At 39.0% G+C, this 12,210-nt stretch overlaps 1 protein-coding gene across 1 annotated transcript in view; it reads left to right on the top strand.

The window, feature by feature from the left end:
* pcp4b (Purkinje cell protein 4b) overlaps positions 1 to 11,923 on the top strand; it is a 69,211-nt gene extending 57,288 nt beyond the window's left edge. Inside the window, exon 3 of the mRNA XM_038285529.1 lies at positions 11,308 to 11,923. Coding sequence (XP_038141457.1) covers positions 11,308 to 11,438 — 131 coding nt within the window. The 3' untranslated portion in view covers positions 11,439 to 11,923. The remainder of the gene's footprint in view (positions 1 to 11,307) is intronic.
* Positions 11,924 to 12,210: the final 287 nt, after the last annotated feature.

Genomic DNA, 12,210 nt, shown 5'->3' with positions numbered 1-12,210 from the left:
GTATATATATATATATTTATATATATATATATATTTATATATATATATGTATATATATATATATTTATATATGTATATATATATATATTTATATATATATATATATATATATATATATATATTTATATATATATATTTATATATATATATATATATATATATATATATATATATTTATATATATATATATATACACTCACCTGCCACTTTATTAGGTACACCTGTCCAACTGCTCGTTAACACTTAATTTCTAAGCAGCCAATCACATGGCGGCAACTCAGTGCATTTAGGCATGTAGACATGGTCCAGACAATCTCCTGCAGTTCAAACCGAGCATCAGTAGGGGGAAGAAAGGCAATTTGAGTGACTTTGAACGTGGCATGATTGTTGGTGCCAGAAGGGCTGGTCTGAGTATTTCAGAAACTGCTGATCTACTGGGATTTTCACGCACAACCATCTCTAGGGTTTACAGAGAATGGTCCGAAAAAGAAAAAACATCCAGTGAGCGGCAGTTCTGTGGGCGGAAATGCCTTGTTGATGCCAGAGGTCAGAGGAGAATGGCCAGACTGGTTCGAGCTGATAGAAGGGCAACAGTGACTCAAATAACCACCCGTTACAACCAAGGTGGGCAGAAGAGCATCTCTGAACGCACAGTACGTCGAACTTTGAGGCAGATGGGCTACAGCAGCAGAAGAACACACCGGGTGCCACTCCTTTCAGCTAAGAACAGGAAACTGAGGCTACAATTTGCACAAGCTCATCGAAATTGGACAATAGAAGATTAGAAAAACGTTGCCTGGTCTGATGAGTCTCGATTTCTGCTGCGACATTCGGATGGTAGGGTCAGAATTTGGCGTCTACAACATGAAAGCATGGATCCATCCTGCCTTGTATCAACGGTTCAGGCTGGTGGTGGTGGTGTCATGGTGTGGGGAATATTTTCTTGGCACTCTTTGGGCCCCTTGGTACCAATTGAGCATCGTTGCAACGCCACAGCCTACCTGAGTATTGTTGCTGACCATGTCCATCCCTTTATGACCATAATGTACCCAACTTCTGATGGCTACTTTCAGCAGGATAATGCGCCATGTCATAAAGCTGGAATCATCTCAGACTGGTTTCTTGAACATGACAATGAGTTCACTGTACTCAAATGGCCTCCACAGTCACCAGATCTCAATCCAATAGAGCATCTTTGGGATGTGGTGAAACGGGAGATTCGCATCATGGATGTGCAGCCGACAAATCTGCGGCAACTGTGTGATGCCATCATGTCAATATGGACCAAACTCCCTGAGGAATGCTTCCAGCACCTTGTTGAATCTATGCCACGAAGAATTGAGGCAGTTCTGAAGGCAAAAGGGGGTCCAACCCGTTACTAGCATGGGGTACCTAATAAAGTGGCCGGTGAGTGTATATTTATAAAGAAAAAACTTTGGCAACCTTTATTCCCTAAGGTGGTATGTGGCTGAATTTCTACTTCACTGCAGTAAAAAAAAAACAAAAAACAAAAAACAGGTGTTTTGTATTGGCCTGTAGAAAAATGCACATACCAAATGGCTCACAAGAAGTGACTGTGGATGAGATTACTGCGCGTATGCATCCCCGCAGCATTGGCATGTTGCTCCACAGGCGCAGGGAGAGAACCCCGACCCCGTCGGACAGCACTTCGGAAAAACGAGATTGGGAGATCCCAGCTCTCGCTGCAACCGTACGCTGGAATGACCCAGATGCAAAAAAGTGCAACGTTGCAAGGAGTTTTGTGATATCTGGTATTGCGTGGGTCCTCCTTGTGGCTGGCTCCAAATCCATTCGGAGTTCCACCAACTGCTCCAAAATGGCAATGCAGGATAAACCATTTGTTTTGATGATCGTTTCCTCGTTCATTCCAAAAATATTCACACGGAGTGAAAAAATGTGTTCTCTGCCTCTCCTTCCTTCCTTTCGATGTCTCCTTCTTGCGACAATAACCGCTGCCATGTGTGCACAATTACGCATACAGACCATCTGCACCTTCTTTTGAAACGTGTTAAATATAGAGTCAGATACCGTTAGCAAAATTGCTTTCAGGTTTAATAAATCACTTTGCGAGTGATTTATTAAAGTGCTAAATTAATATATTTACATGTTCTCCTCCCACAAGACGCACTTTTGCGTGTAAACGCCCCATATTGCATATTCATTACAGAAAAAGTACTAAATGGATAAGAGGCGCTATTTAGCACGTTTTAAAGACCAAATCCTTTTAGCACGCTGTTGATAGATCAGTTTGTACATTCTTTAGCGTGCCGATGAAATAGCTCACGTTTTTATACACGCAAACCTTTGATAGATCCGGATCATAGTACTTAAATCGCACCATTAGAGCATTTCTTTAAAAAATTGAGATGGTGACAGCATTATGTGTATCCCATCCTCCCACAGCAAGTTTATAGGTTCCACACTAGAGAACGTAATAAACTTGCATATGTGAGAATGGCAGATGTGACAGATTTTAATATCCTATTAATATCCTTACGTTTAAACATATTTATTTATGTCAGGAGCATACATGACATGACTGGAAATGGTGTGACAGGAGCTTTAATTGAAATTTAGTGTTAAACATTCGTACAGTGCTTGGTTTAACCGGCTCTCCTTCTTTTCCACTATAATGTGTTTATGGCGAGGTCACAGGCTGATGGCACATTGACAGCATTTCTTAGACAGATTGTGCAAAGAGGAGAACTGTTTGGTGTTTCAATATCATGAGATTTGGTCCCAGATAATATGTTTCTCACTCCATTACCTGGTGAGCAACTTGAATAAATGTTATTCCCATCCTGCAGTAGGAAATTCTCATTAAACCACTATCTCTTATTTGTTCTCCATTGGAGTTTATGCTGCCTTATTTCAGGCGCTGAAAACCTTAAAGTTAGGATTTGAAAACATAATTATACATGTTATATTTGGAAATTAAAACAGTCTGAAGTTTGCCATCTTTTTAATGTTACAGAAAGATATAGAAAGTGCTACATCAACACAACCTCCCACCTCATTTGAAAAAAGCAAAGGCGTAATTTCAAGGAGTCTCACCTCAGAGATCAAAGTCATCTTTTTTAATTAGCATCGGACATGCCCCTTAAGTGATGATGACCTATTTCTTTACAGTTTTTAATTAGCCTTGCTGTTCCAAATTATTGCAGGAGTGAATTATTCTTATTGTGTCAAATATTGTTTGTAAATCCTTTCAGTATTACATATCTGCATGTTGTAAAGAGCTAAATGCACATATTCTCTCTGCTGGTCTTTAAACCTCCCACGTTTCCTTCTTTTTTTCAGATTTACTAATCTATCCTCAAGTTGGTTACACATACACATTTTTTCACAACTCAATAAAAGTTGACCTAAAATTCAAACTCACCGAGTTAATCAATACATAACCATCCCCTCACGTGTGTTTGAGTATTGATTCCTGGGGTCTGCCTCATGTTTCGACTTTCCTCTGGTGTTTCAAGGCCTTGGGGCTGATGAAACTTTCTTTCACACACTCTGACATTCACCTAGAGACAGAAAAATTCTGCTGCAAGAAGGGAGACACAGTGTATGTGAATATACAGACCTGTCTGTAGTTGCAGAACCCTCTGCACAAAGAAAGTCCCTGTAAAAAGGGTTTTGTTTAGAGATTTGTTATCTTTCATTTTCTGTTAGCAAACCTCAGAGACCTTAAAAATAGTTCTATTACGTTGAGAATTAGGAACACAGAGATAAACACCTTTTCAAATTTGCACAGGATTTCACTGAGAGACAGTTGGAATAAAAAAGACAAAATACAAATGCATAAAATTCTCATTTATAAAGTATTTTGAAAGCCATACATTGTTCCTTTTACTTTGAAGAGGCAGTAATGTGTCAAGATGTGAAGATCAATGTTCATACCTAAGTAAGTAAGAAGTAACTTTGGGATATGTCATTAATTCACCTTTTTGTTCTTTTGCTATTTTTGTTCTCTCATATCCTGGTACCAAAAACCCACTCTAACCTTGCATCACTTTATGATGAGCAATTCATTAACCTGGCATGACAAGCCAGATTGATATTTTGTAGCACTCTCAGTTTTACCGAAGCGTATTGCATTCACCAAAAAAAAAGAAATCTGACAGTTTATCTCATAATTACGAGATCAGTATCTCGTAATCCAGATCTTATCTCATAATTACGAGACAAGATGTCTCCAGCACGGGATGCTTTATGGCTATAGGTTAATGCATCTGATATGCATTCCAGCTGGCTTGGTGGTGTCCCAAATAACTGCCTGGTGCTACCTTCTCAAAATCCTACATCATCAAGGAGTACAGCCGAGGCTTCAGAAATGCTTAAAAGGACCAGGTCCCAACTTTATGCAGCATGTTAATTCATACAAAAAACTGACACCATAAGGAATCTGTTTTAATTGAGCTGTTGATGGATTTTCCTGTATGATCACAAGGCTACATGTTTACTTCACGAGCAGTAATATCAGGGTAATAGCTGCGTACTTTATTGATGAAGTGGAAAACAGTAGCAGAACTACAATGCTTATCAGGACAGACCTGGGTACAGATATTTTTAAGAAATAATAATCAAGACCAGTTTTCTGAGAAATGCTACATTACTGGCTCAAGTAATCACAACCAAATATATAGACAAGATCTCCTAATTACGAGATCAGTATCTCTCCTTGAATCCCAGTCGGCCTCGGCAGATGGCCGCTCACACTGAGCCTGTTTCTGCTGGAGGTTTCTTCCTCTTAAAAGGGAATTTTCCCTCTCCACTGTCGATACAAGCATGCTTAGTGTGAAGGATTGCCTTCGAGTCAATGAGTCGATGCAATCAACTGGTTTTCCTTAAATAGAAAACTTTAAATCAATTTGACTGCATGATCTGGTGAACTGTAAAGTGCCTTGAGATGACATGTGTTGTGAATTTGCGCTATATAAATAAGCTGATTTGAATTTAATTGATAGTTATGAGATCGTATCTTCCTATTATGAGAAAAGATCTCATAATTATGAGATAAGCTATCGGATTTTTTGACATTGGTGAATGCAATACGCTTCCATACAGCTTGATTCTACACATTATTAATCCGGGATTGCTGCCATAAAATTTGTTTCCAGGAAAGGAGGTGAGCTGATTAGAAAATTCATCTCTCTTTTTCTATCATGGTAACAAATAAAAGAAGCTGTGCCATGAGAAACAACAAGTTACCCATGCTACACTTCCAACACTCACTGTTATTCTTTAAAATATGAAAGAGTGGATCATGTCAAAACAAATGTGATAGCCAGTGCTTCTTGTACTGATACTGATACAGTGCCATGTTTATTTCAGTTTGGCTGTGGACTTGGCAACTCTTGCTTTTTTTTAGAGCTGTAAATCCTGCTTTAAATATTAATATTTGCAAAGTCACTGGCCAACTAATGCCTGGTCGCTTCTTGAATGGTTGGTTTGGGATTGGTACATGATGGATTCTTGCTTGTATGTAACCTAAAAAATACTTCGAAAATTCAGCCTACAGTGAAAAGGTCAGCAATTCATTCCCCTTGTGAAACATGCAATTTTGTATTATTTAAAATTAAACTTCGGCTGCAGTTTTAGTACTTTTGAAGGTCAGGTTCAAACCCACACATGGTTGACAAACATTTCTGTGGTCATTACACCCAAAAAGGGGGCATTGGTAATTCCAGATGAAGAAAGAAAGAAAATGCAAGGAAGGAAATAAAACACTAAGAATTGTGCAAGAGAATTAAACAACTGAAAATGGTAAATAAAACAAAGCCCATATGGCAAACCCCAAAAGGCAAAGATAACTAAATATTGCAAACAAAAATCAAAATCTAACCTAGAGTGATTTGGGGGTTATGAAATATAGATAACAATTGACTATAAGGCAAAATAACTTTTAGGCAAGAAAAAAAAGAGGTCAATCATACATTCTCAAATTTTCTAGTCATATTTGCTCCAGTTCCTAGTCCAAATTACAAAAAGGAATACCTCCTGACGTCAGAATTCCGATTGGGAAAGCTGCCTGAAAGGTAGCTGATGTAAACTGTTTACACTTCTCGCCATATGTCGCTTTAACAGTTGATTTTGGCTAAAATCTACTGGCTCCTTCCACCTTTCAGGCCCCACAGTAGGCAATGGACAATTGACTGGTTAAATCATTGACACACAAAGTGGTATAAAATATGAATCCATTAACTTTTGAGTTTTTGCTAATACAACAGCATGACTTCTTCAACAAACCTACTTAATAATTTTAGTTAAATCTGAAAATCTCACACGAAGAGAAAAGACAATTAGGAGAAATTTATTGATGCAATTACTTTGTCTTTGGAGCTCAGACCTCAGCAGGAAACATAGCGCTTAATTTTGATAGATATGCATGAACAGGAGCAAAGAATAGGGCTGTTTCCCCCCAGGCCTGAAACTGGTGGTGGAGTGGAGATAGATGAAGTTGGTCAGTGTGTAGACTGCTGGTTAGCGAGACGGTCTGCTGAGCTTTATGGGGAGATCCAGTGGATTGCGTGAGCTGATACTAGAGCTTCACTAGGGACCTGGAAGATGGAAGTCCAGCTGAATAACACAGGCTCAGAGAACCTGCCCAAGATGTGCAAGCATGGAGTGACAGTGGAGAGGAAAAACTCCCCGTTGGGAAGAAACCTCTGGCAGAACCAGGCCCAACATGGCGGTCTTCTGCCGGACCGGTTGAGATGAGAAAGGGAATGCAGTAAGAGTCCAGGAGGAATGGCACTCTGATGAAGCTTTGGCTACAGTGGTGGAGGAGGGGCTGGAGATGGGTTGAAACGGTGTCATCTGAATGAAGTCATGCAGTGCATCCGCCGCCCGTGCACAGGAGCAGACAGGTGTGTATAGGAAGCTTTTTAAGATGAACTTTGGATGCTGATTGGCTTTCGTGGAGGTTTGGTTCAAAGCTGATTGGCTGTGTCGCAGGTGGATGTAGGAAAGCAATGAGTTTCTTCAGTTGAACTTCCGCCTAGGCTCCATTTGTTCTGTTTATCTAAATCTTCTTTTTGCCATAAGCCGCTACTGTAACCTACACTATGGTAGACCTAATTCCTTACTGAAGGTCTGAATCTTTGGGAAACAATCCCACGCGTTCTTAAAACAATAAAGGGGCTGATGCTTTAGAGTTTTAAATTGTCAGACACTATTAATAGATCTATAAACTTTATATCAGCAGGTCATTCGACATTAGCATTATATCATAATTAAGGTTAAAGTTCCACTCCCTGCTATTCCCATTACACATCATTGTCAGCAACATTTCTATTGCCACGGACAAACGATGTAACAGAAGGCTCTTAAAACGTAATCCTTTTTAAAGGAGTCGATGCACTTAAGAAGCTTTTAATTCTAAAAGAAAAAACACTCAATCATTTATTTTTTTTCCTCCTCTGAAAGCAAATACAAGATTATCTTCTTTGATACCTCTGCAGCAGCCATTGCACACTCATTTGTTTAAGACAGTCCCACTGAAAGTGCTGCCAGAGGTAATAGGCCCGATAATTCATTGTGTTTGTGCATGATGAGGAGGCAAATCCTCAAACGGAGAATCATCCATCATTGTCACATTCAGCTTCTGCCCCCAGTCTTAAAAGGGATGAAAGTCTTACCTCAGGTCTGAAAGATTTTAATCAAGTTAATGGTGGGCATACCAATGCCTGAATCTTACACGACCTAATTAGTTTGGAGTGATTATACAAACACATACATCACAAATATAAACACTGACTATAAAAGTGTATTCTGTAAACACAACTGCAAATAAGTCATCTAGGCTTTTCTTTTAACAGTTAAACTGATGTTTTTGATAAATACTCTTTTACTAGGAATAAAATGATTTGCTTATAGAATGAAGAATACTAAAAAAAATGTAAAAGTCTTACTGCATGGAGATATCAGGACAGATATTCTTGTCACCCACAAATGTTTACAACTTTACTTTTCCGACACGCTGGAGACGGTATATCAGATTATATTTAGCAGATATAAAATCGTTACAGTTTCAAATTGAAAGACCAGAATATATCATTATTAAAAGCACCTGGGTTATGAGAACAATCCTGATATATGGGTAAAATAAGCTGGGGAAGATTCTCAGTCATCTAGGTCATAGTCAGTCCAAAAATGTTAAAAAAACAATCCACTGGACTTTTTTTTCCAAGTTTGAAGACGTTTTCCTTCCCATTCAGGAAGCTTTTTATATTCCAAATTATAGAAATAGCGTTTAGTTAAAGGCTCTATAGAGTGGACCAAAGCAAAGCCTTGTTTTGGCTTGGAAACATGCCAATTGAACCAGACGAGCCGGTCCACCCCTTTGGTGAGTCTCCTCGGAACAAGACTCGGCTGTACATCTACACTTTATGGACGGAGGACATTCTTTTTTGAGGATCAGAATGTTCATATTTTGGACAAAAGAAGACAGGTGGTTTGAGAGGGTTGTGAAGGAAGCTGAGAAAGAAAAACCGACCTTAAACAGAGGCGGTGGACTCATTTCAGCTTTCAAAAACCTACAATTTAACGATTAAGTTGATTCCTTCCCGCCATCATTGCAACCCCCACCCCCTTACATGGGACCAGAGCACCTCGCCTATTCAGCCAGGCCAACAACTGTCTTTAATGACCCCCCTTTTAGAGACATAGACAGGTTTCAGCTATTACATGCTAACAAAGAAACAAAACCACCCCTATTCTAAAGGGGCGGACCTGCTCGTCAGGTTCAATTGGCATTTTTTCTAAGCCAAAACAAGGCTTTGCTTTGCTCTGCTCTATAAAGCCTTGAACTCAACGCTCTGACATTTTGAATTGAAAAAGCTTCCTGGATGAGAAGCAAACTGCTTCAAACTTGGAAACAAAGTCCAGTGGATTGTTTTGTAACTTTTTTGAAATGGGTAAAATAAAGACAGGCTAAGTTCATGTGGTACACGGAGTACCAAAATTAATCTGCGCTCTTATAACGTGAAAAAAGCTGGGGTTAGAATTTGGAACTCTTTCCAAATTAAAACTGTGGTAGAATTTCATGGCTGAGACTGTTTTTATAGTGGCTAATGAGAATAAATATTTAATTTCTAAAATGCAATTACTGCCTTTTAAAAATTACTACTTCAAACATTCAGGTTTATCTGCAAACCAGAAGAAAGTAAAGGATGATTAAATCACTAACAAACAGAAAAATAACAGACTTAGTAGTCCATCATTTCACTTCATCTTCCTTGGCTTTTGTTGTTGGTTAGACGGCAGAGTGGCGCCAATGATATGGCAGCCTCACTTCTTTCAGTGTGTCCCAGGGCAGCTGTGGCTACAATGTTGCTTACCACCATCGGTGTGTGGATGTCAGTCCTCAGACTTCATGCAGCGCAATATATGTTCAGGCCATTAACCATTTATCCAAGAAACAGTAATTTACAGTGACTGTAAAACAAGGCTAACCTCTTGGGTAAAAAAGAAAAGGAGTGAGTCATGCATCACTTTGGAAAAGTATAAATATGTCCTGTGCATCTTTACAAAAATAAACTTGAATTTGACTACATTAAGTTATGCTTATATAAAATATATATCATACATATACTAATAAATGATATCTATAAAGTTATCTATGTAAAGAAACCTTGTCATCGCCTTATAAGATGGGTGATATGGATGTCTCAGAAGCCATTTTGTATTATTGGAAGGGGAGAAGCTTTATGTTGCTGCAGTCTAACCATTAGATGCCGCTAAAAAAATTACACCCTGTAGCTTTGAATAAATCTGTGTAAAACATAAAAAAATCACCTTGCACAAGGGTTTTGATGTGAGAGGAGTGTGACAGAAGCAAAGAGGGAAACATGGCCATCTGATCTGCCCTCAAGGATTTTAAAGTTAATGAGGAAGTTTTTTCCCTTCTGTCATGCTAAGAACGAAGAGGATGTCTTTGTATTGCATCTCTACCTTTCAGGGTGTACCCCATGTTTCGCCCATAGACACCAGCCCTCTGTGAGCTAACTGGTAAAGGATGAGACGAGATTTAAACTAATAAATACAGCATGTTCCCTTTTTACTTCTTTCACTGTATACTGGTTGCAAATAGTCATTGTATTTTGGTTTGACCTGCTCTGTTCATCGTGGTTCTTAATATGCTATATACAAAAAAACCATAACCTCTGCTGTCAACTCTGACAAGCTCTGAAGTTAAAAAAGACAACTGTCTAATAAACCATGAGCATATTTGTATTTGACACTGCAGACAGCAAAAGGCACAGCCCAACAGATAAAATAGCTGGGATGAAACCAGCAGGCAGTGGAAAGTTGAAAAATTCAATATCAATTAATGCAGGATTCAAAGCTGGCTTTGACACAGCAGTTAGTGTTTCCTCCTTTAGCTTGCAAGAGAGAGGTACTCAGGCTTAGCCCCTGGAGAACCTAAGGATTAGCTGCACAGTCGATACATGAGTCTCCTTTCTGTTTTCGGTCTTGTCTGTCATGTGGTTGTCTATAGTGAGCTCTGTGGAGCTGACTTCCCCCAAATCAATATTCTGTTTTAGGCATGGAAAGAAAAGGCAAAAAACAAAACAACCGAGAAGTATTTGTTCAGAAATATCAAGTTATTCTGCAAAGTGAAAAAACTGCATGGTCACTCTTGCAATGCGCAGGCCTCTGCTCAGTGAGTCGCAGAGGAACTGTCCGAAGTCAATATTATCTTTTCATGGTATCTCAGAGGACTGAGCTGCTCTGCTTCATTAGCATAAAAAAATCCTATTGTCTGCCTTTCAGGAGCAGGTTTCTGAGCTACAGTTTCTTGTATAACCTAACTAACATCTTAACATTAATAACAGTACTGCAGTCATCCCCACTCTTTTCTCACCTGATCCAGTAAGATGAATGCATAGGAACCCAAAAGGGAGCTGCATTAGTCACTAGTCTATTGCTGGATGAAGAGAGAATTGAACCTTGCCGTTTATGCCGTATATGAGTCACCATTCAACTAAAAATGCAATCATTTGCACAAAGGAAAACAAAAACATACAAATACAGAATTAAAACACAGACTTGCTCATTTAATATTTAAAGTGTTGAAACAATTGTCCTATTGTAGAGTTATCTTGTGACTTTTTAAGTATATTTAAAGGAGATAGAGATGAAATATAGCATATTACTAAATGGATAATGAGTCAAAGCGTGCTCCATATTAGAGGTGGGATAAAAAAACACCTTAATGCTTGATCAACCAATGTAGAACTATTGTGAGGAGTTTCACAAGGAAATACATTTTCTTCTCCCCTCCAGATGAGTCCAAGGCAGACGTCCCAGAGGATTTTGACATCGACATGGATGCCCCTGAGACCGAAAAGGCAGCGGTCACCATCCAGTCCCAGTTCAGGAAGTTCCAGAAGAAGAAGCGCGATGAGAAGTCCTAGTGAGCGCCATGGTGATCCATCGTCCTTTGGAAGTGATGGCACTTTGACGCCGGTGTGACATTTGCATGTAAACAAATTCATACCTGTCTAAAACAGAAGGGGTTGTGAAAAGGTGGGGTGGGAAAGGGAATGCAATAGCCTGTTAATCTTATGACTGTCTGTGAATTCTCATTACCCTGTCATTATGATTGCTATTATTTATAATGTTGACTGCTGTATTACTAGATATGAGAACAAGGTTGAACATTTAGGTTTCTGTCCTGCCATATATGTCCATAAACCTTCTCTATGTTTTTGTACTTATTCTCATAGTTTTACCAGTACTCGCCCTGCCTGGACTGTCTCCGGAGCTGATGATAAAGCTTGCTTTTACGAAACCTTTCCAGGAACTTTTCATTTACCCTGAGGCATTTTTCTTACCTGCATGGTTCTGTCAAACTTGTGTGTCAGTGTACATTGAATAAATAAAAATAACTATGTGGAAACTGTGTGTGTGTGTGGATAAAACACTGCAATATGTCACCTCAAACTCTATGTCCTGCTTCAAATTGCTGAACACATTGCACTCTTGAGGTGAAACTAAAAACAGAAACATGACTAAATGTTGTTGATTATATCTTCTTCTGAGCTTGATGAGATTCTTCTTCTGGATCCAAGCTATGTGACCAACTGATGCTCACTGAGCACCTCTTAGCTTTTAGCATCCAAACACTTAGGATTAATCATTTCATTTTGTTCAAGACTGGACAGCCACATTTCACCACTGGGGGGG

Source organism: Cyprinodon tularosa, unplaced genomic scaffold (assembly GCF_016077235.1).
Source record: "Cyprinodon tularosa strain WSP-4 unplaced genomic scaffold, ASM1607723v1 ctg211, whole genome shotgun sequence".
NCBI classification, from domain to species: domain Eukaryota; kingdom Metazoa; phylum Chordata; class Actinopteri; order Cyprinodontiformes; family Cyprinodontidae; genus Cyprinodon; species Cyprinodon tularosa.
Note: the sequence above shows the minus strand (reverse complement) of the source record. Positions and strands in the feature narration are given on the sequence as shown.